The following is a 25,880-nucleotide window of genomic DNA, read 5'->3' as shown; positions in this document are numbered from 1 at the left end:
GGAAGGACTGTAAGGTGTACATGTTGAACTGGCAGGTGTCATCTGACCTTGACCTCATTTTCATGGTTCAGTGGTTATAGTTAAATTTTTGTGTTTTGGTCTGTTTTTCTCATACTATATGCAATAGGTATATTATATTTGTTGTATGGAATGATGGTAAGGTGTACATGTCTAGCGGGCAGATGTCATGTGACCTTGACCTCATTTTCATGGTTCAGCGGTCAAAGTTAAGTTTTTGAGTTTTGGTCTTTTTATCTAATACTGTATGCCATAGGTCAACTATATTTGGTGTATGGAAATATTTTATGATCTTTATGTCAGTCGCGCAGGTTTTATTTGACCGTGACCTCATTTTCACGGTTCATTGCACAGTGTTAAGTTTTTGTGTTTTGGTCTATTTTTCTTAAACTATAAGTAATGGGTCAACTATATATGTTGTATAGAAGCATTGTTAGCTGTACATGTCTGCCTGGCATGGTTCATCTGACCTTGACCTCATTTTCAAAGTTCATTGGTCTTTGTTTAGTTATCTTGGTTAAGGTTAAGTTTATGAGACAGTTGTAATAAAACTAAGCTTTATACTTAGGACTATCAACATAATATCAATGATTAGTGTAGAAGGCGAGACATTTTAGCGTGTGCACTCCCGTTTTCAACTTTGTACTAGTTTGGCTTTATAAATATTTTGATATCAGCGTCACTGATGAGTCTTATGTAGACGAAACGTGCGTCTGGCGTACTTAATTATAATCCTGGTACCTTTGATAACTATTTACACCACTGGGTAGATGCCACTGCTGGTGGACGTTTTGTCCCCGAGGGTATCACCAGCCCAGTAGTGTTGACATGAATATCAATAATGTGGTCATTTTTATAAATTTCCTGTTTACAAAACTTTGAATTTTTCGAAAAACTAAGGATTTTCTTATCCCAGGCATAGATTACCTTAGCCGTATTTTGCACAACTTTTTGGAATTTTGGATTCTCAATGCTCTTCAACTCTGTACTAGTTTGGCTTTATAAATATTTTGATATGAGCATCACTGATGAGTCTTATGTAGACGAATTGTGCTTCTGGTGTACTTAATTATAATCCTGGTACCTTTCATAACTATTTACACCACTGGGTCGATGCCACTGCTGGTGGATGTTTCGTCCCCGATGGTATCACCAGCCCAGTAGACACATTTCGGCGTTGACATGAATATCAATGATATGGTCATTTTTATAAATTTCCTGTTTACAAAACTTTGAATTTTTCGAAAAACAAAGGATTTTCTTATCCCAGGCATAGATTACCTTTTTAGTTGAAGCGCGCGTCTGACATACTAAATTATAATCCTGGTACCTTTGATAACTATTAACATAGTAACTTCCCCTTAAATTTGTAATATTCTCTACTTATTCAAAACATATTTTGTCACTTATTTCAGACTAAAATATTTTCACAGGTTGTTATAAACATTATTTTCCTATAGATTTATAGTATTCTCTAATTATTTTAAACTTATTTACTGAATATTTCAGGCTTAAATGTTCTCAAAGGTAACTTATTTTAGAGACATAAATTTTTACAGGCTGTCAAAGGTTTTCTATGGTAAACTATATATATAATATTAACACCTTTGTCAGCCCTCAAATGTGATTTAGTCTCCTCTTTGACAGAATGTATTGATAGAAATGATCTCAAAGCTTATTTTTGGTCTTTTTCTTGTGTAAGGCCAAATAAAAATATATGTGTGGTTCCAGTAACCCGACCGACCCTAGTTAAAACCCCCCTGACCCTAGAACTTTTTTTTTCATTTCTGAAAAATAAATTTTCAAATGATAAGATTGTGAGGATTGTGAATTAAAATAATAAAATTCATAGATTTCTGTCATCTGAATTTTCATCACAAGTATCTGTTATGGCTAAAATGCAAGAATTCATAACAGAATGCAACAAAATTAACTAAAAAACATATCATGACTGTTTATTTACAACCAAACACATGTAAAAATGGCGGACTTCTGGTTGGGGCATGTATAATACCAGAAACAATTTCGGTAAACACACGATTTATTTTTTCCCGGATTTTGACATTCAAAAAAAAAAAATTGCCGACCTACCGACCCTATTTTTATTTGGCCTAATTATCAGTCACTTGTCCACACTAAAGAATTTCTGTTATATAATATCTCAGTTATTTACAATCATGTAAATCATACACAAAAAGGAAATTAGGCATAGACAGATAGATGTATAAATGGAATAAAAGTTTTTTAAGCTCAATTTCAGTCTTCAGATTTTATTGAGGTAGGAGAAAACATATACATGGAAAGAATATGTGATAAGCTGATAAGCTAATATGTATAAAAAAAATTGTTTTACATTTTAAGGTGATACCCAACAGTTTCACTAAAATTAATTTGGCTCATTTAATTTTCATAAAATTTTGACAAAGTATTTAATTTGTCCCTTAAACAAAAATTCAAAAAATTCAAAAATTTTGAACCAACCATTTTATCGAAAAAATTACACTGGTTATATAGCAGTTTGACAAACACCAATTTTGATCAATGAAAAGCCTAATATTTCCTTTACAACACAACGTAATTAAAACGTTAAGCTGACTTTACAGAGTTATCTCCCTGTAGTGTAAGGTACCACCTTAACACATATTGTTTGTTAATAAAGTATAAAGTTAAGTGTTTTAGATAAATTTGTAGTATTTAATCAGATATTACGTTCATTAATGTTGATTTTTTTTCATTTTAGAAAGCCTTTTGCTCATTTTGTGCAGATAGAATATGGGGTCTTGGTCGTCAAGGCTACAAGTGTATACAGTGTAAACTAACAGTACACAAACGATGCCATAAATTATTAAAAGTTGTCTGTGGTGCTCCACAAGTGGTAAGTACAAATGTTATTAGATTAAATTGTTTGTTATAGGGGTCTCATTATGGGGTTCTGATCCCAGATCCTGCTTAGTGTTTTGTCAAATTCCTGTATCCCGCTGACCCTAAGTACATAAGCATTTTTTTTTTTGTAATTTCCCATGACCCACTAGACTTCATGTCCCGTTTTCATGGCACAATAATTTGACTTCACGTGTCAAGCTCACAAAAAATTGGCCTCAAATGTCACTCTTAGACCCCAATGAGACCCACATTATGAGCAACTTAAGAGTATATTTGTGGTAGACTTCATCAATTATGCTTCAGAACTTAGTTCTATATATGAAAGTAAAAAATAACTCATTCATTTAGAATTTTAAGGAATTTTTATTAATTGTATCATAAAGGAAAAGTTTATTTTTGTTAAAACAAAGGGACCAAATTTTCGGCTCTCCTTTGACACCATTTGCAAGTATGGTCTTGAGGAAAGATGTTACTGATAATCCGTCGGTAGGAAACAATTAATGGCTGACCTGTGTTAAGTGAGAGAAATATCTCTTGCACATAAAAGACACCCTTGTAGATTTAGAAAAAGAGCAGGCTAATGACGCTTCAAAGCAGCACTCGCACCAGCAAAGTGCAGAGGGATTTATATTAGTTGCAATAACTTGTTTCCTTAATCCACTATAAATAAATGTGTTTAAACTACCAAAAGATGAATATATACACAATACAGATAGATATTTTAAAAGAAGATATGTTAAATGATATAAATAGAATGATATATTATGTGTTGCTTTTTAGAATCAAAATGAAGGTCCAAGACCTGATGTAAAGTACCAACGTCCACCACCCAAGATACAAGATGGCCAGGACTACATAGGCCTCAAAGACTCAACTAATGGTGAATCCTCAGGTACAAACAATCGTCTAAATGTTGAATTCAGGTTTTTTATATACTGTGGATTCATTTATTTTCATTGCTATCAATTTTTTCGTGAATTGAGGAAAACATTTTTGTGGATATTTCATTTCGTTGTTGTGCCAAAGTCTTCATACCTTCTCAAAGGAGATTTATAATTTCGTTGTACATTAGAATTCATGGTTCCTGGATAACCACGAAATCCATCAAAATTGGTATCCTACAAAAAATAACGAATTCACAGTAAACTATATCCACTATGTTTTAAAGCACAGGGGATATATTATCTTGTAAAATTTCTGAATAAAATGTAAAAACTACAATTTATAAGTTTCATGAGTCTAGAGCGCATTGCTGGATTTATCCTCATCAGGAACACTCATAGCTGAATATTGAAAGCTAGAGATGTATAAAAAGTGAACCAGTTGAAGAGCTTTATGACCTAAAAGAACCTAAAAATAGTAGCCACATTCATCATAACATAAATATTGGTATTTTTAATAATAAATTTCTATCTCATGTAGTTATGACTATACTTTTTTATTTTACTCAAAAAAATGTTTAAGAGAGTTATTTTTTTTAAACTTTTTTTTTTTCCCATATCAACTGATTTTGACACAAAAAATTTAAATTTGCAAATGAGATCCATGAAACATTTGCTATATAGCAGCTAAAAGCTATTGTTTCGTGTCAATTGAAAATGATAAGTTGACTTGAAATTTTTCTTTAATTAGAAGAGGATACAAAAGATGAGTGAAGGGAACATAATTATGAGTATGGTAAATACATCTGCCTAATTTTAGAGACTGTATGTTGACTCCTATAGATGTTTCTTGTTATATCCCTGCTTTAAGAGTTGGATCTATATTGTATTCAAATTGTCCTTAAGTCCGTTTGTCCAGCAAATATTATTGTTGCACTTTATTCAGATACTATAGCACAGAAGACTTATATAAAAATATGTTTAGCACTTTTATAGGGATAGTGATAATGATAACTTGTAATGGGCTAGCATTTTATTGTGTCTGTTGGTCACCTATTCCAGTTTTCTAATACATTTGTACTTTAAATGTCAATTTGGGGTATGCTTTTTCAATCATACACTGTGAATTCAGAATACTTATTGGAGTTAACGAAGAACAGGGTTATTTTATTGTATGCAGAATTTTTTCAAAGCACAAAACTGAATATCACAAAAATATACATTTTAATTTCTCTTTAATCCACTATAATTTGAAATCAATTAAAACTTTTACATCTTTTGTTTATTTTCAGATCATGTAGCTTCTATGGAAGTCGTCACTGGGGTATGTGTATTGTTTAATGGCTGATAAAATTACAGTTTGGACTGTAAAATCCTTATTGATATTGCAAAGTCTTCAGATAAAGCATCATAATTTTATTTGGACTCTCAAATTTTTCTTATAAGCCTTAAAGGCAAAACCTATATGTTTTAGTCAGATGATATTTCAACCATGAATTATTATAAATAAAATATATCTTCTATAGCATCTAATTTTAGCTTTATTTGACCAAATTATTTCCCAATAGTATGTAAAATATCCCCTGTAATTGCATCATTGTCATTTATACCCATATATATATACATAAAAAGACTTACAAAAACATTCAAACACAAAATATTTTTGAATGTTATGTATTTTTGTTGAAAGTGTTTATATTGTTATTCAGACAGAGGAGAGTGAAGTGAGAAGTGAGGTATAATTTTATTTGTATGATTGTTTTATGTTTTGTATTGCATGTTAAAAGATATGGCTTCCATGTTCATTGTCAGCAAATTAAGTCAAAAAATATGTGTATGTCCCGCCTACGATAATAGACGGCAATATGTTTCTGGTCTATGCATCTGTCCATTATTCTGTTCGTTTATCTTTCCTGTAATAGGTCTAAGTTCACATATGAAATAAGGAGATGTTGTATGCCGATAAGAAAACTATCCACTAGAGAACAAATGATATATATGTTAGAAGTAAGAAGTCACTGTACAGTCTTCAACAATGATCAAAATATATTCCACATAGCTATAAAAGAGGGACGAAAGATACCAGAGGGATAGTCAAACTCATAGATTGAAAATAAACTGACAACACCATGACTAAAAATAAAAAGACAAATAGACAAACAACAGCACAGAAGACACAACATTATATTTAATATAAAATCCCCTGCCATGACAAATGTGAAGCTCCTTAAATGAGAAACCTCTGTTAAGTCAATTTACTTGGACCTGAACCTTTTTTTCAAAGTTTGCTCAAGTCCTTAATGAGTTATAGGGTTAAACCTTAAGGATTCACATTCTCTGATTAACAGATTCATGTTAGTATTGTTCTGTTAAGTTGAAGCTTTCAAAAGATTAATGCCTGCTTGAATATTAAAACATATTTAATGGACATATTACCCTGCTGAGAATTTAGGTGGCATGTTCAAGAGTTAAGTCCCTTTATAACATTATATGTAATCAAGGGCATCATCTGTGTCCCGGCCTGATGGGCACATTCCCCATTTATTTTCATACCTGTGTTATATTGTCCAACACGGAAGCCATTTGATAGGAAGGTTTGCCAATGTACAGCACCATTTTATTTGCAAGGCTGCAAAATTGTATTCGGTTTTGTTTTGTCAGTTGTTTAAATATTAACTTACTTTAACTTTAATAAATTTTTATTTAATGATCATAAATAATAGATTTTTATATTTTTGCTTTAATTCAAGATTTTTTCTTTATATTCATTTATACATGTATTACAAAAGTAACATGTCTGTATATATTTTTAATTTGATCATTTGATGGCACTAATGTTTAATACTAGATAACTCACAATTTTAAGGAGATATTCAACAGTTTGGTGAAATAATGTATTGATATCATTTAAACTTCCTGATTTTAATGTGTATGTTTGAGACATATTTATTAAACCTTACAGATTTTTTTTTTATTATGAAAATAAAACCAACAAATTGCACACAAAAATTGCAAAAAATGCGATATTGTCTGCATGATGAGGGAATAGTGTTTATACAAAAATGCATTAATTTTGCCATTTTATTTAAATGTTTTGTGGTTTTGAAAAGATTTGTCTCCCTTTAATTGACATTGTACATCTTCAAGAGCTGATGTAGAAATGTCAGAAAGGTCTTTTAAATTCAATTTTTGCACAGCCTGTAGTAGTTTTTACATTCATGTCAGCATGAAAAAAGAGAGAAGAGAAACTAATTCTAACAATTTTGTCTACAAGTCTGGTCAAGTTTTAACTTTATTCAGGAAGCGCTTACAATGCATGGTGATAATGTGGTATATTGAAGAAAAAAAAAATTCTTAAACTTCTGACAGTTCTGCGCAAGAAGTATATTTATATATATATATATTTTTATATGACAAGATTTTAGAGAACACATGTACAACTTTACATTTTAAACAATATTCAATCCATTTATTCCTTATTTTTCTAAATTGCTATCACTTACTGTTTGTAACTAGTTTTTAAAATGATTACTAAAATTTTAGTCAACCAATGGAAATGAAGCTGGTAGAATATCGTTAGAACAGTTTAATCTCCTACGTGTGATTGGTCGGGGAAGTTATGCTAAAGTGCTAATGGTGGAACAAAGAACAACACAACGTGTCTACGCAATGAAAGTGATAAAGAAAGAATTAGTTAATGATGATGAGGTCAGATTTAAAGCTCACTGTTATCTATTGAATATTTACTTTTGAAAAAAACATTTCTTCTCTGAAACATAATAAGATACAGTGTTTATTAAATATTTTGTGTATATAGTTCCTTGAAGAATGATTATTACCCAATGTTTTATATAATTAATGAATCCTTCATTTTGTAATTTCATTGAGGTGTAAAAGTGTTGACCAAAGTTCATTTTGTAAAAAGCATGGAAGCGCTTCATTCTAAAAATGTTCACATTGTCAATGCTTTAACAACCCTATGAAATTACGAAAAGAAGCATTCAACACTTATAATTTTATTTTTTCACTATGATCATGAAAATTTACTTTTATCGTTTATTTCTTTTATTAACCTGTGCACTTTTTTCTGATAGCATGTGTCATCATGAATGTTAAACTTCATTGGGATATAAAGGTGAATTGTAGTATAATGCATAAGCATTGTCATCCAATCAAAATAACGGATTCTTCTGAAACATTCATATAATTATTTCAGGATATTGATTGGGTCCAAACAGAAAAACATGTGTTTGAAACAGCAACAAATTATCCATTTCTTGTTGGTTTACATTCCTGCTTCCAAACAGACAGCCGGTGAGTAAGCAGTTACATATAGTCCGTGAGTAAGCGATAACGTAGAAGTTTAGATGTCCCCCAAAATCAAATGTGTTTAAAACGTTAGCACCAACATTTGCTCAATCATGAACAAATATAAAAAGGAGAAAGTGTATAAACATGATGAAGGAGATAGAAACTCAACAACATAAAAACTGTCAAAGTTGATCTTTTCCTAGTCAAATTGAATAGAAAACACTAGTTCTACATTTGTATTTCACCTAACTTTTGGAAATATTACCCAGAATGCATTAGATTCTGAAAAATTAGTTGTTTACACCATATGTTGATTTTATTGAATAATTACCATGCAGCCACAAAGATTTTTGCAAAGTCAAATTTATTTTTTGTGTTATGAATTCAAGCCAATTCTGAATTTATATATCAAATGATTGCTTGTCCCAGTGTTATCACACTCATGGAGCAATTAATTATTTTAGAATAAAACTATATAAAACAAGAATGTGTCCATAGTACACAGATGCCCCACTCGCACTATCATTTTACATGTTCACTGGACCGTGAAATTGGGGTCAATACTTTAATTTGGCATTAAAATTAGAAAGATCATATCATAGTTAACATGTGTACTAAGTTTCAAGTTGATTTGACTTCAACTTCATCAAAAATACTAGGTCAAAAACGTTAACCTGAGCTTCACACTATCTTCTTCTTTGTTCAGTGGACAATGAAATTGGGGTCAATACTTTAATTTGACATTAAAATTAGAAAGATCGTATCATAGGGAACATGTGTACTAAGTTTCAAATTGATTGGACTTCAACTTCATCAAAAACTACCTCGACCAAAAACTTTAACCTGAAGCGGGATGAACGAACGGACGAACGAACAGGCGAAGATGAATGGAGGCACAGACCAGAAAACATAATGCCCCTCTACTATCGTAGGTGGGGCATAACAATAGGTCTTAAGGCCATTGTATTTGTTTGCAGACTATTTGATTATGAGACAGCATACAAGTGATGAGATGCATTTTGAATGCGGAAGGACATAGACCTGATATAATCTGTGAAGGGAAAAGTCAATTATTCTTGACAAGGACTATAGAGATCAGAGACTAAAGAAAATTTGACAATGTTAATTAGGAGATAACTGTATTTTATTTTAAGCTCAGACAGCATCAGTTGGTAATTTGATGGTTGCAAATTAAGTTTACTGGCGACACATTTGCAGAGCCAGTAAACAAATATTTGTGACCTTCAAATCACCTATTGATGCCCTCAGAGCTTAAATACAATATTGTTATCTCCATTCTAATGAAATTGACAGAAAACAACCTCAAATCATACATTTAGAATCTGCCATATGTGGTCTGTCCATGTGGAATGTCAATTGATGCCATGAAAATTTATGACGTTTTCCAATCAAATTGAACATTACAAGTGTTGCATTAGAATGGGAAAATATTTATTGTTACTGTAAGATATTGTTAATTAGGCAATTTCAATGTTTTATATGTTTTTGAAATTTTGATTAATTCATTTATTATTATTTTGTCTTGCAGGTTATTTTTTGTGATAGAGTTTGTTAGTGGTGGAGACTTGATGTTCCATATGCAAAGACAACGAAAACTACACGAGGAGCATGCAAGATTTTATGCTGCTGAAATATGCCTTGCCTTAAATTTCCTTCATGAAAGGGGTAAGGATAGTCAGTGAAAAGCTAATTAGTGGATTTTTATTATGGTGTTATATGTGCTTCAACTTTGGATTCTTTAATTGCCCCATTGGAATTAGATATAAAAATAGTCTATTGTTTTACTGTTATTTGATTATTTGTATTTTACTACCAACTGCAGGGAAAATTTAAAATAACAAAAATACTGAACTTCAAGGAAAATTCAAAACGATAAGTCTGTTATCAAATTGCAAAATCAAAAGCTCAAACACATGAAACGAATGGACAACAACTGTCATATTCCTAACTTGGTACAGAAAATGGTGGATTAAACCTGGTTTTATAGCTAGCTTAATCTCTCACTTGTATGACAGTCGAATGAAAGTTCCATTATATTGACAACAATGTGTGAACAAAACAAACAGACACAACAGGTATAAAACCTAATAAAAAGATGGTAAATATACCAGAGGGACAGTCAAACTCATAGATCAAAAATAAACTGACAACGTCATGGCTAAAAAATAAAAAGACAAACAGACAAAAATAGTACACAAGACACAGCATAAAAACGTCAAAATTAGGGGTACTAGACAACATGTGTAAAATTAGAAAAAAAAGTCAAATAAGAAATATCTTATGTGTGTCTGTGTTTTTTTTTATTTTTTACTTGTTATGTTTTTTTTATTATTTATTATTATAATCCAGCCATTAATTAGGAGGCGGTACTCAGGACTTTTACCCTCCTATGCAACTGATACCGCCTGTATTCAGGTGGGTTTTTTTTTAAATGTTCATTGAATATATTGAAAATTACAACCTACAAATACAAATGTACCAGTCAATATGAAAGATAATAAAAGTGTTTTCTGTAGGTATAGTGTACAGAGACTTGAAGCTAGATAATGTGCTATTGGACCATGATGGTCATGTAAAGTTAACAGATTATGGAATGTGTAAGGTAAGGTCAAAGGTCAACATAATGTCTTCTTTCCATATACCAACAAAGTTTTGAATTTTAAAAAAATAGTAATAATTGTCAGATAACAAATGTTGGTGAATTATGTCCTGAGTAATACAGCCAATTGCATTGAGTATGAAGGTATAGGTAATATTTTTGGTAAGCTTGCTTGCTAGCTGAACAGTGAAGTCATTATTTGGTCAGGTATACTACCCTTCTTTCGAAGTAGTATAGTCATACAGATAGATAGATTGGTTATCTGTCAGACTAGTCTACTCTTAAAGGAGGGTTGTTTACCTAACCTTATAATGATGTTAGGACTGATATTAGCTTTGCCTACACACTCCATGAAATTGGCTGTAAACAATTGGATGTATGATGTGTGAAATATCTTTTGAAAATTCATTACTTAAACTGATAAATGAATAAAGGCTTGGGTGATGTCCACTAAATTGGCTGTCACTTAAAATGCTCAAAATGATCCCCTTACAGGAAAAAAATATGATATCATTGGTATTCAAGGTCTTTAAAAAAACTTGTCATTATAAAAATAAACCACATTAATGTAAATGGGGCACTGACAGATTATAATTGTTCAGTGTTACGAAACTGTTTCGATTTGCCCAACAATTTTCTGTTATTTGTCTAATTTTATTTCACACTTTGATGATCTCTAAAGTCTACAGTCATCGAAAAAACAAAATGATGGTTTTATAAGATAATGTTGAAATGATTGTTGATGGTTAATAGTAAAATGGTTGTGTATTATCCAGGAAGGTCTACGGCCCGGAGACACGACCTGTACTTTCTGTGGTACCCCAAATTATATCGCTCCAGAAATCCTAAGGGGCGAAGAGTATGGTAGGTCTGCTATAGTGGGTGTGGTCTTAACCTGTCAATCAAGTATAGCTTCCTGTAAATAGTATTTCTGAGTGTCTGTAACCTCAACCTACCCTTTCAGAATCTGATGCATTCTGGGTAATATTTCCAAAAGCGGACACCAAAACATTGAGATTGGTTTAAAACTTGATAAACAATAGAAATTTAACAAATGATGTAAAGTTATTTTCATTTTGGCGTAAGAACAATGAAATTTCCCAAAGTTCTTTAAACTCTGAAAAAGTGGAATTATATGTCCATTTACCTGTTATTTTGATATTGGAATGAGAAAAAGGTGAAAATCATAGACTAAAAGTTTTTTAAAAAGAGCGAAAGGAAAGAATACATTTTTTAAGGTTTTCTTCAACAGAGGAACATCTTCATTTTGTCTTTTTAATTTGCATACTGCTGTTAACAAGGGAGGCTATGCTTGATTGAATTTAATTTTCCCACTGGGTATCTATGGTAACATTTCTTTGATTTTTTTTTTTTTTTAATATAGTTTAATTTATTTTACAGTAGCACTTCCTAATATACTTAGAACAACCATGATAAAATATCACAGGTAGACAGCATTCAAATTCTAAAGGTGGACCATGCATGACTCTCATTGATAGTCACAGTTGGGTTTTAAACCTCTGTCATAGTATTACTCAATTTATTTCACTTGACTGGGCGGAGTTTAACCGGTTCGCTCATAATAAACCAGTCCATCTATAGATAGGTGTTTTAGAATAAACTCATCAATGAAGTGTCTAGTTATTCTTTTGTAAATTTCATTGATGACACTGATAGGTGATTAGAAATCAGTAATAATTATAACGGCAATCATCCTTATCAAACACATCTTCAAATGGACTGTCCTTATGCAAATTAAAACGTAAGCTCCGCCCGATCAGTTGAAATAACATTGGTGATAGCAGAGTGTAAAAGTACTATTAAGATGTACTATATAGGAAAATTTTTAAAAAATCTTCATTTTGACGTTTTGAAAAAGCTGCAGACAAGTAATATATCTTTGAACTAAATTTCAATAGACTATTTTCTTTAACGGACTTTAAATTTTTTAACAGGTTACCTTTGCTGTGGCAGTTTAAACTGATACTCTGTCAATTAAGAGCAACTAAGATTTAAAATTAAGCTTATGATCCATGCAATTTGAAGGAAAAATAAACTGTTTCATGTTTTCTATTTATGACAATTCATCTGAAAACTGTTAAATTTTCTCCCCCAATTGCATAATGATTTTACCTATTTTGGTTGCTCTTACTTGACCAAGTACCAGATTTACACTGTGGTATGTAAACTGTTGAAATTTTTCAAAACAGTACTACAGAGTAGCTAAATTCAAGTAATGCAGTCAAATTTGGTGAAATGGTGAACCCAACATGTTTGGGAGATAGTCATGCCTCACAAAACAATTTGTTCTTTATCAGACAGTTTCGGATACGTTTTATGCTTACTTGTGATATTTTAACATTTTCTTCACTCTTAATTCAGGATCATTGTTTTCATTAAATTGAGAAGGTACTTTGACCCTTGAACTGAGAGTCTAGCTCCTGTCAATTAGAATTCAGTAAAAAGTGAAACATAGTTTATAACTTGTGCATTTAAAAAATTATTTTTTTTAAATATTTTAAAAGTCTTAAATTTTTACTGACTTGAAGAATTTTTTTGATTTAATATACATATACATTTAGGGATAAGTTATACACATGGTTCATTTTACTGCTAGATTCTGATTTTTTTTTTTTAGTTCAAGCAAATTCATATTTCAAATATCAACGTTTTAGGAAGGAGGGGATAACCTTTTGAAATGATGACTGTGAAGAGGTCAAGGTGAAATTTGTAGATACGATTTAAAGTTTTGAATTGAAATATGATTTGTTTGTTTTCTCAATAGCTTTGTACTGACCTTACCTAAGAATAATTATTTACCAATATTTCAGACAAAGGTTTTACAGTGACTTGACTGTTAGTGTTGCTATTCACCAATTGCAACTCATTCAAAATTTTGACCCAATTGCAATTTGTTTTATTAAATCAAATTGTTCAACTGGTCAAAAATTTGAACAAACTGTTCAGCCAAAATGTGAAAGTGCAAAGTGACAAAATAAATCATACTTACAATCCTATAAGTCTGTAACTCCACTGTATTGATGTAATTCCTAAATCAGTCTATCTATCTGTATAGTTATATTACAGCCATTACCATACTAAAGGTGAACTGTTTTATTTTGAATTGCTATAAAAATGTCAAAACTAAGCTTTTATAGAGTTTTTCTTTCGAAAAGTATTCTATATTTATAAGTATCACACATTATGTGAATAAAAACATTTCATATTCAGTAAAATATGTATGAAATAACAATATGCTTCCTTGGGGAGATAACCTAAAATACTATTCTTTTGAATAAAGACTTTTTGAAACCAAAAAGCGATTATCTCCCCTTCCTACAAACATATTGCAATTTCAAATATTTTACTGAATATGAAATGTTTTTATTCACATAGTGTGTGATTCGTATAAATATAGAATACTTTTCGAAAGAAAAACTCTATAAAAGCTTAGTTTTGACATTTTTATAGCAATTCAAAATAAAACAGTTCACCTTTAGTATGGTAATGGCAATAATATAACTATACAGATTGATAGACTGATTTAGGAAATACATCTATACAGTGGAGTTACAGACTTATAGGATTGTAAGTATGATTTATTTTATCACTTTGCACTTTCACATTTTGGCTGAACAGTTTGTTCAAATTTTTGACCAGTTGAACAATTTGATTTAATAAAACAAATTGCAATTGGGTCAAAATTTTGAATGAGTTGCAATTGGTGAATAGCAACACTAACAGTCAAGTCACTGTAAAAGAAATATTAAGGAATCAGGGTGACACTCATCATTTAACCCTCTCATTTATAATTTGTTATGATCAAGGATCACTAGATCCTATATCTATCTAGGCAGAGTCTCATTAATTATAGCAATTACAGCTATTTTCAAATGCATGTAGTTTAAAGGTTTGGTTGGCTTGCTTGCTTTGTTTGTATACATGTTTGCACAAGCATCCAATAACATTATAAAATCTGAAGCACCATCTATCTATTAATCACAATTGTAAAACTTAATTAAAATGCTTGAGCAAACATTTATATACACAAATCAAGCAATCCAACAAACCTTTAAACTACATACATTAGGGAAATAGCTGTAATCAAACTTCAACTATAGTGCCTTTTCCTAGCCCTTTACAATTATTTTGCTGATTATGACCAGCCCTGAAACATTGGTAAATAATTTATAACCTTCTTGTAGTGTTCTTAACTTGTCAGCTTTGTTTAACAATATAATTTTGCTTTAAAAGGAAGGTCTAGTTCCTGGTGATAGAACTAACACTTTCTGTGGAACACCGAATTACATCGCACCGGAGGTGTTACGGGGAGAAGAATATGGTATAAACATTTCTCTTTATTCTCACTGTTGTGTATGAGCAAGCATTTGCAACAAAAACTTTTCATCTATTAACAAAATTTCTTGGATCTATTTGAACACTTACACTGTCATATGAAATCCGACATCTTTTACTTTGAAGACACTTGTCCCAAAGCAAGGCTGTTCCAATTCTGATTTTATTTTAAATTAAGTAGCTTCTTTTGAAGAGGCAATTTGATTTGGTAAATACATGAATTATTATTGTTGTATCACACTTTACAGCGATTGCATCTCACAATTTTCAAAATTTGTCTGCTTTGCATGTTTTCTGTAAGAGCTTCCCTTTATGTTGCTATATATTCAACTTGCCGTTTCAGAATCTAATGCATTCTGGGTAAGATTTTCAAAAGCGTACACCAAAACGTTGTGATTGGTTTAAAATGTTCTAAACAATGGAAATCCAACCAATGACGTAACATTATTTTCATTTTGATGTATGAACAATGAGATTACCCATAGTCCTTTAGATTCTGAAAAGGCGAATTATGTAGGTTTCATTGGAAAATTGTGTATTGTTATCAATGCATTTATTGAGTACAATAAAGAAGAAGATCCATTAAAATGCTGATGTGGCCAAAGAAAACTCTACATAGCCAAAAGGGACATAACTTTTCAAGACTTGTAGTTTTTGAAATGTGTCTGTAAGATTTTGAAGGCACCATTACAAATAATTACAAGTCCCTTGTTTTTAAAAATGACAGCCCAGTCTCATAGCACTTTTTAATTTCTACAACAGGACTTATTCATTTATTATTTCCTTAAAACTTCCTTTTATTTGGCTTTTGCCACATTTTTAATAATATTCCTAACATGTTTTTTTGTCACCTTTATATAAGAAGATTGCACATTGTCCGTCTGTCTTGTCTGTCTGTCTGTTAGTTCGTCAAATAAGTTTTCCACTCTTTTTTCTTCATGCTTGAAGATATTTACTCACAGAATGCTTGTTTAACCAGGCATTTCACAGCATTTTTAGATGAGGCAGGTACCCGGTATATTCAATTTCATTTTGAAGGTGTTTTTTTTATTGTTTTAATGGACATGGCATTCAATATGAGTAAAGCAATTTGTTTCGGTATATTTTAAAAATTATTTCAAATATGTATGAGCTGCAGGCTGCCTTAGTTGGACAGGTTGTATATACATTTACTAAATCTGTCTGATCTCTTTTGAACATCGCCAGCTGATTAAACAGCTAGTCTTGTATTTTTGCATCTACTACATTGCTTTTGTTTGGTATTGGTTGATTGAATATTTTAATGATGTTATTGGATTGACTTACAAATATTGCTCTAATTAATAATTTAATACACTATTCACAGATTTTAGTGTAGACTGGTGGGCATTAGGGGTTCTTATGTTTGAAATGTTGGCTGGCAGATCCCCCTTTGATGTGGTGGGCGGAGCAGAGAACCCTGACCAAAACACAGAAGATTACCTCTTCCAAGGTAAAGTATTGTAATACAGAGGGTAATGTGGGTATTCAAAATGTAATGCAAGACGGTATGTTGGCATTCAAAATGTAATGCAAGAGGGTATGTGGGCATTCAAAATGTAATACAGAGGGTATGTGGGCATTCAAAATGTAATACAGAGGGTATGTGGGCATTCAAAATGTAATGCAGAGGGTATGTCGGCATTCAAAGCTGTCAACTAGTAGAATAGATATAATATTTATATTCTTGTCAACCAGGAGAATAGATAGGTATATTTATATTCTTGTCAACCAGGAGAATAGATAGGTATATTTATATTCTTGTCAACCAGGAGAATAGATAGGTATATTTATATTCTTGTCAACCAGGAGAATAGATAGGTATATTTATAGATTATCATTGATCATCTGAACAAGATTGAAAGATTTTCTCTCTGAGCCGGTACGGCGAAAGCAAGAAAAGCAATCAAGTTGAGATGACCAATGATCATGATGATAAAATTGAGAATGGAAATTAGGAATATGTCAAAGAGACAACAACCCGACCATAGAACAAACAACAGCAGAATGTCACCAACAGGTCTTCAATGCAGCGAGAAATTCTTACACCCAGAGGCGTCCTTCAGCTGGCCCATAAACAAATATATACTAGTTCAGTGATAATGAACCCCATAATAAATTCCAAATTGTACACAAGAAACTAAAATTAAAAATAATAATAATAAATAATTATTCAATTCAATAATCTGTTTATTGCTATTTCACCTATGACGATGTTGTTAATTTTGTTGACAAGGGGAATTTGCGCCCTTAGTTTTTAGCGATAATTTTCACATCATTCTACTCTGCTGAGAAAGAAAATTATCAGTCAGCAAGATCAAAGGAAAATTTCATAAAATAGCGATAACATATTTGTATTATTGGATAAACATTGATGTAGATGATGGAACAGACAATTAAGGTGGTACCTAACACTACAGGGAGATAACTCTGTAAAGTCAGCTAAACGTTTTAATTACGTTGAGTTGTAAAAGGAATATTAAGCTTCTCAATGATCAAAATTGGTGTTTGTCAAATTGCTATATAACCAGTGTAATTTTTCTGACAAAACGGTTGGTTCAAAAAAATTTAAATTTTTATATTTTTATTAAAGTTTCAAAGTAAATACTTTGACAAAATTTTATGAAAATTAAACGAGCCAAATTAATTTTAGTGAAAGTGTTGGGTACATCCTTAAATGTCAAGTTTTCTGCTTCAGTTAGTTTGATAGATTCTACTTGTAATTCATATAAAGTTACAATACTGTTAGCACATATCAATTTGTTGACAATTTCTAATTATATTAATTATGTTTATTCATTTGTGAATGTAAGGCATTTCCACACTTGCAATATACATTCATGACATTTAAGGATTGATTTTAATTCTTTGTAATGAATGATCATTTATTATAATTTTACAGTTATATTGGAAAAGACTATAAGAATTCCTAGGTCGTTGTCAGTAAAGGCAGCTTCAATACTCAAAGGATTCCTGAACAAGGTGAGAGACAGTATTACTTTAAGGATAATTCATGTCTTTACATATGATAGATACTATAGGAAGATGTGGTATGAGTGCCAAAGAGACTACTCTGCATCCAAGTCACAATTTATAAAAGTAAATAGATCCATGAGTTTGAATTTCCCTCTGGTATCTTTGGCTTCTCTCTCTTGTCAATGCAACCTTTTTAATAAATATATTTTTTTAGCCTAATTAAACTTGACTCCTTGTAAAAGTGATTGCCCCAAAATAAATATCAAATATATAAACTAGACTTCAGAAGACTGATTATTCGTGGGATATTTTAGAATTGCACTTTCAGATTAAAAAAAAACATTTTTGTAAACTACTGCTTCATAATGCGTATATTTAGATAATCCTAACATTTGAAAAAGTAACTATAGAATAAATTTTACATGTCAAAAATATGATTTAGTGATAGAACATTTATTTTTTAGTGAGTCTTTCTTTTAATTACATTGATTTAAATGTAAATTAAATAGAACATGAAAGGAGCTTTATCTGAAAACATCTTAGCAACACCGACTGTTTTGCTATGTCAGAATAATTAAAGATTATTGTTGATCATCTCAATGAGATTGATTTTCTCACTTGAGCCTGTACGGCAAAAGTGAGAAAAGCAATCAAATTGAGAAGACCATTGATAATCTGTTTATTTCTATTTTACCTATGACCACGTTGTCATTTCATGTCAATTTCAATAACAACGCCACGCACCCCTTAGTTTCTATCATTAATTTTTAATATCACTCGACTCCGCTGAGAAAGGAAATATCAGTCAGCAATACAAACGGAAAATTTCGTTAAAAAGCTATAACAAGATTTATTTCACATGTCAACATCGAAACCTTTATTCCATTCTAACCAATGTTTTAAATAGAATGTCAGAATAACAACATTTATTTCACATGTGAACATAAAAATGAGAATGGAAATGGAGAATGTGCCAAAGAGACAACAACCCAACCATAGAGCAGACAACAGCAGAAGGTCTCCAACAGGTCTTCAATGCAACGAGAAATTCTCGCACCTGGAGGCATCTTTCAGCTGGCCCCTAAACAAATATATACTGGTTCAGTGATAATGAACACCATACTAAACTCAATATCTGTTTTGTTTTGACCTGGGAACCTCTGTATTCCATTCCAACCAATGTTTTGAATGTCTATTTATAGAATCCTGTAGAAAGACTTGGTTGTCATCCACAAACAGGATTTAGTGACATCATGTCACATCCATTCTACCGTTCTATAAGCTGGGACCAGTTAGAACAGAAACAAATCAAACCCCCCTATAAACCAGAGCTCAAGTCAGACAGGGACCTAGAACACTTTGATAAAGCTTTTACAGATGAGCCAGTACAGCTTACCCCTGATGATCCGTATGTATAATACTTTAAACTCATAAATTATGGCGAGGTTTTTATTATTGTGATTTATTCGACTAAAAACACTTTCGCAATAATAAGGAACTTGCATTATAATATCTGTTACATATATCTTTATGCAGATTTTCCTGATATCGCATTATACTCCATTCATGAAAAATCGCAATAATAAATGAATGCAATAATTTCTATATATACAGTACTCTTTTTTAAGACTTGTGTGTTTTCTTGGGATTTGTTCATGAACATGGCACATTAAATTTGGTTTTATTGGTTTATTTCTTTCTCTTTTTTGAAAACATCTCTATTACTATATCCATAACTATATAAGGTATTGATGCGTAAAGTTTAATGACTGAGAATCCTTCATGAGCTCCCAAAGGTTATTGGAATTCATATGTTTGTTGAGCTTGTCATCATACTTTTACCCACTCGGCAGGAAATTGTATGCTCCTTAGTTATGTATAAGGAAAAATCCAAACAGAAAATTCATTGTCTGCATGTTGTTAAAAGGATATTTACTATATAGACTCAAATCGACACTTTATGATCCCTTTAATAGGAGCATTAAAACTTATTTCCTATACATATATTAAAAGATCCATGTAATGGAAATTTACCAAGTCACTAACAGAAAAATCAATTGAGCCAACACAAACTCCACTAAAAACAGAGATGAACAGAGATGAACTTGGGTGCTCCAGAGAAGAAGGGTTTTTTGTCGAACCTGCAACTTTTGTTGCAGAAAGCTCGACATAGGGATAGTTATCCAGAAGCTATGGCAACGACGGCGGAGTTAGCTAACTTCTTAAAAAAGCTTAATTTTTTTAGAAGGTGGAAGACCTGGATGCTTCATACTTTGTATAGGACTTCCTCATGATACAAGTCAGTCACATGTCCAATGTCCTTGACCTCATTTTCATGGTTCAGTGACTACTTGAAAAAAAAGTTCAGATTTTTTGTAATGTTAAATTCTCTTTGATTATAAGTAATAGGATAATATATTAGTATATGCGTACCTTGCAAGGTCCTCATGCCGTCAGACAGTTTTCACTGGACCTCGACCTAATTTCATGGATCAGTGAACAGGGTTAAGTTTTGGTGGTCAAGTCTATATCTCAGATACTATAAGCAATAGGTCTTGTATATTCAGTGTATGGAAGGACTGTAAAGTGTACATGTCCAACTGGCAGGTGTCATCTGACCTTGACCTCATTTTCATGGTTCAGTGGATATAGTTTATTTTTTGTGTTTTGGTCTGTTTTTCTCATACTTTATGCAGTAGGTCTATTGTTGTATGGAATGATTGTAAGGTGTACCAGTACTTGTCTAGTGGGCAGATGTCATCTGACCTTGACCTCATTTTCATGGTTCAGTGGTCAAAGTTAAGTTTTTAAGTTTTTGTCTTTTTTTCTAATACTAGTATATGTAAAAGGTCAACTATGTTTTGTGTATGGAAATATTTAAATGATCTTTATGTCAGTCGTGCAGGTTTTATTTGACCTTAACCTCATTTTCATGGTTCATTGCTCAGTGTTAAGTTTTTGTGTTTTGGCATATTTGTCTTAAATTATAAGCAATAGGTCAACTATATTTGTTGTATGGAAGCATTGTTTGCATGGCATGGTTCATCTGACCTTGACCTAATTTTCATGGTTCATTGGTCCTTGTTTAGTTATCTTGGTTAATGTTAAGTTTATGTGTCAGTTGTAATAAAGCTTTATATTTAGGACTATCAACATAATATCAATGATTAGTAAAGAAGGCTAGACATTTCAGCATGTGCACTCTTGTCTTAGTACAAAGTCAATTGAGCAACACAAACTCCACTAAAAACAGAGATGAACTCTGGTGCTCCAGAGAAGAAGGATGTTTTTAGTACAAAGTGGAAAGAAAATTATTTAAATGATCATATGAACCACAAAAATTCAAATCCCAGAATTGAAGTTCTAAAGACTTACAATTGTTGTCTTTGTTGTCTGTTTACAGGAAGTTGATATCAGAGATAGATCAAACAGAATTTGATGGATTTGAATATGTTAATCCATTGCTGATGTCACTAGAGGAAACAGTATAACAACAGGGAACCAGTTTAAAGACAGGGCAACAGTATACTACTGATGATTGTGATATTAAATCTCCGGTTGTGCTTCCTTTTATTTAAAATTTATAAATTTTTGTAAACACTAGAGTGATTCACCCTTCCAGAATCTAATGCATTCTTGGTAATATTTCCAAAAGCATACACCAAAAGGGTGTGATTGATTAAAAATGTTCTAAACAATGGAAAGTTATTTTCATTTTGGCGTACAAACAAGGAGATTACCCATAGTACTTTAGATTCTGAAAAGGCAAATTCATTGAACAGTTTTAGAAGTAATTTATGTAATATTTATCTAAGATGGTAGTATAAACATGTGGGTTAGTGAATCCTAGTGAAACAGGATGAATGCTGGTGATTTAGGTGACAACACTCAGATTTTGAAATCTGTCATGTGAAGCCTATGGAAATAGAACATCCACAATCAGTCGATTTTCTCTGTGAAATTTAACTACCATGAGTGCTTTTTAAATTTAACTTATAGTACAATTAGTACCGTTATTTGACACATCTTTTTTTACTTGGAAAGGTTAATATAGAATTAGAGACAATTAAAATTAAACTTTAAAAAATATTTAAAGTATATTTTGAGATATCGGAATGAATGCAAGCACTACAAAACCTGTATTCTTGACACTTCTATGTAAACAAAACAATATGTGTCATAGTTTGTTGTTGTTTTCATAAAAAAAAACTTACGACTAAGATTGATCATAAGCCATGAACAATTCGTTATACTTAGGATCAATCTGAGTCGTAAGATTATTTGTGAAATCAACTCCAGGTTTACTCCATATTTTTGAACATGTATGTTGATTTGAAGTTTACAGCACACAGTATTAGAGACATTGTTTATCATGTTTATTATCAGTAAATCAACATCAGTTATAGGATTTCATACAACTGCACAGTTTTATTGTAAGTTTATGGGTGTGTTTAGATATATGCCTCCTATGGGTAACCATAGGCCGCCTCAGGCGTATATCCAAACACACCCTTTATGTTATGGGGCCAATAGTTTATTTTTAGTGCAACATATTGTTGGCTTTCCATTGTTTTATTCTTATGAAATGTGAAAACAAATATTTAAAAGTCAACAAAAGAGAATATGACAAATAATGTCAGCTGTTTAGATATAGTACTGTATTTGTACTCTTTTGATTAAAGTCCTTTGGTCATGGTTTTTTCAAGTGCATGTTTATTACTGTGACAATAACATTGATAATTTTTGGCATCAAGAAATTCCAAAAGCTTTAATTGACCCCAAAGTTTGTGGAAAGATAATTTCAATTATATATTTCCAAAGCAAAACAATGCTGAACCTGTGCAGTAATAGTATCTGTTTAAAAAGGCTCTATAATGGATGTAGAAATGAAATAGTTGGGAGACATCTGAAATATTAAAAATCGAAAATTGATGATAATGATATCTTTGTATAAAATGTAAAAAGATTTATTTATTATTAAGACCAATGAAGATTTTTAGTTGCTTTATTTTTAGATTACCGGGTAAATGACATTTTAAGGTCAAACTTAATTAAGATGTCTTTGAAGCAGTATATTAAATATCATTTGCAGCTATTTGATAAAGTGATACGAGAATTCACCATAAATTGTACAGATCTTTTTACTTTTTCTATTTCAGTACTCTGTATTCATACATATCATATTTTTATACATGTATTTTAATTATGTGGAACTTAATAGTATAACGTACATTGTAATAATACTGTGGATTCATTTATTTTCGTGGGCATCAATTTTCATGGATTGCAGAAACCTTGCATATTCATTGTTATCGGTAATTCGTATATTTTCCCTTTGTTCTTACTGCCTAATATTTTCGAGTATCAACGTACTGGCTGTATCACTGAAAATATTAGGCAATACATTATGTGACATCATAATTACCAATAAACAAAATAATAGGTAGTTCCGTTTTTGATACTGGCTATATCATGTTGAATATCTAAACTGGCCCTAATGGGCTCGTCTAGATATTCCACATGATATATAGTCAGTATCAAAAACGAAACTACCTATTATTCTATATATATGTGAATTTGTGGTTCTGCCAAAGTATGGAGACAATTTTATAGAAATTGTATTTGGTTGAACATTTAAATTTATGGTTCACCTGTACCCATGAAACCCACGAAAATAGGTATTCAACGAATAATAATGAATCCACAGTAATTGATTATTGTAAACAAGGACATTTTTGCTGCAGTTGTGTTTTTGTTACTTTTGCAATCCAGTTGTATTACTGTGTATATTTCCTGGAAACTAAATTAATAGGAAAGATTTATTTATATGTTTATTTAAGTACTATCTTAAAACAGTAATTCAGAGGGCTCATAATTAAATTGAAAATCTGAAAGTAAAATTGAGAATGGAAATGGGGAATGTGTCAAAGAGACAACAACCCGACCATAGAAAAAACAACTGCAGAAGTAAACTGCATAAAAATTTCCCAGTTTACAGGATAAAAACCGGAATTGATTTTCTGAAACAAATGTGAAATAATATAAAGAATATGTATTTATTCTGAGACAATCTTTCTTTGAGGAAATTGAAAGCCAATACCTTTTAACTTCATATTGAAGTAGTTACAACATATATACTAATTTTACAACCTTATTCTGTCTTAAAAGTACAAGCAAACTATCTTAAACTGAAGTTTTTAAAGAAAACTAAAAGTTACTGGAAAATGATACAGTTTATGTCCAGATGTGCTAAATATATTTTTGTTGTTGAAGTATTTTCATATTTTTGTATAAAATACCCCATCATATAAAATTCTTAATTCCTATTGGATAATATTGTGAGTAGTGTACACCAATATATTTTCACTGGAACAATAACTTATTTTCATTTTGCTGTACAAACAATAAAATCAGTGTAAGAATCTCAGTAGGCATTAATGTAAGTTCTTATGACCACTGTGCTATTTTAGACAAATATTTGATGTGGGCTTCCAAAAAGAGGCTAGAATAGAGTTATTCAATTGTAAAATGAATTGGTGCAAAAGGTGGATATGAATCCGACGGTGAATAATGTTTATTTTTTTTTATAGTATTTGGAAAAAACAGTTTTTATAACCAAAATATTTATATTAACATACAATTTATATATATGATAACAGAAAATAAAAGTATATCAATTAATCTAGGCCAAGCAAATACAGAATTGGGATTTACTCATTAAAAATATTTTTATTTAAGAATTATTAAATTTTTATTTTCAAATAAGACAGGTTCATTAACAGTTTGATATGATAAAAACTGTATTTCTACTATGGTATGAAAAAAAACTGTATTTCTACTACGATACGATAAAAACTGTATTTCTACTACGGTATGATAAAAACTGTATTTCTACTACGGTATGATAAAAACTGTATTTCTACTACGGTATGATAAAAACTGTATTTCTACTATGGTATGATAAAAACTGTATTTCTACTACGGTATGATAAAAACTGTATTTTTACTACTGTATGATAAAAACTGTATTTCCACTATGGTATGATAGAAACTATTTCTACTATGGTATGATAAAAACTGTATTTCTACTATGGTATGATAGAAACTATTTCTACTATGGTATGATGGAAACTATTTCTACTATGGTATGATAAAAACTATATTTATAGTATGATATAAATTATAATGAACAAGTTATAGAAGAAGACAACATAACATAATCTAGTCTATGTACAAATAGTGTATTATAAGAATCTCTTTCTAAATAAACATTTCAATTTTGTATTTCTGATTTTTGTTATGTCTTTCTCACATTAATATATAATTATATCTTCTTATACCCTACAAAACGAAGTTGAGCAGGGTATAATGTTGTTGACCGGTCCAACCATCTGTCCGTCCGTCAGTCCTGTTGTTGTCATTGCAACTCCTCTGAAAATAATTCGATGAACTTTGTAGATGATAAGGACATACTATGTAGATGTGCATATTGACAGGAAATTATGATTCAGGTTTTTTTTCTTGGAGTTACGCTCCTTTAAACTTATTTGCCCCAATATACTACTGCAACAATTTGTCATTGCAACTCCTTTGAAACCACTCAGCAAAATTTTATGAAACTTTGAAGATTATAAGGACATACTATGTATATGTGCAAATCAAAGGAAATTATGATTGAACTTTGGGGTAGTATATTGGTATTATGTTGTCGTCTTACATATAACCTCCCTTATCGTTCTTCCCTCTGCCTATATCACCCTGCTCTGTTGCTCCGTAATTCTCGTATCAAGACTTCAAAACGAGACCAGGCATTATCA

At 31.1% G+C, this 25,880-nt stretch overlaps 1 protein-coding gene across 8 annotated transcripts in view; it reads left to right on the top strand.

The window, feature by feature from the left end:
• The window catches only part of LOC143056869 (protein kinase C iota type-like), a 36,011-nt gene extending 10,664 nt beyond the window's left edge, over positions 1-25,347 (top strand). For 5 of the 8 annotated variants that reach the window (XM_076230044.1, XM_076230043.1, XM_076230039.1 and 2 more), the window contains 13 exons: positions 2,759-2,893; positions 3,682-3,793; positions 5,075-5,106; positions 5,492-5,518; positions 7,326-7,490; positions 7,999-8,096; positions 9,643-9,779; positions 10,631-10,716; positions 11,490-11,577; positions 16,415-16,540; positions 17,990-18,069; positions 19,266-19,471; positions 21,467-25,347. In XM_076230044.1, coding sequence (XP_076086159.1) covers positions 2,759-2,893; positions 3,682-3,793; positions 5,075-5,106; positions 5,492-5,518; positions 7,326-7,490; positions 7,999-8,096; positions 9,643-9,779; positions 10,631-10,716; positions 11,490-11,577; positions 16,415-16,540; positions 17,990-18,069; positions 19,266-19,471; positions 21,467-21,554 — 1,380 coding nt within the window. In that variant the 3' untranslated portion in view covers positions 21,555-25,347. Of the gene's footprint in view, positions 1-2,758; positions 2,894-3,681; positions 3,794-5,074; positions 5,107-5,491; positions 5,519-7,325; positions 7,491-7,998; positions 8,097-9,642; positions 9,780-10,630; positions 10,717-11,489; positions 11,578-14,967; positions 15,056-16,414; positions 16,541-17,989; positions 18,070-19,265; positions 19,472-21,466 lie in introns of all 8 variants that reach the window. The other 3 variants (XM_076230040.1, XM_076230042.1, XM_076230041.1) reach the window with 3 other exon arrangements.
• The last annotated feature ends 533 nt before the right edge of the window (positions 25,348-25,880 follow it).

This window comes from Mytilus galloprovincialis, chromosome 13 (genome assembly GCF_965363235.1).
Source record: "Mytilus galloprovincialis chromosome 13, xbMytGall1.hap1.1, whole genome shotgun sequence".
NCBI classification, from domain to species: Eukaryota; Metazoa; Mollusca; class Bivalvia; order Mytilida; family Mytilidae; genus Mytilus; species Mytilus galloprovincialis.
Note: the sequence above shows the minus strand (reverse complement) of the source record. Positions and strands in the feature narration are given on the sequence as shown.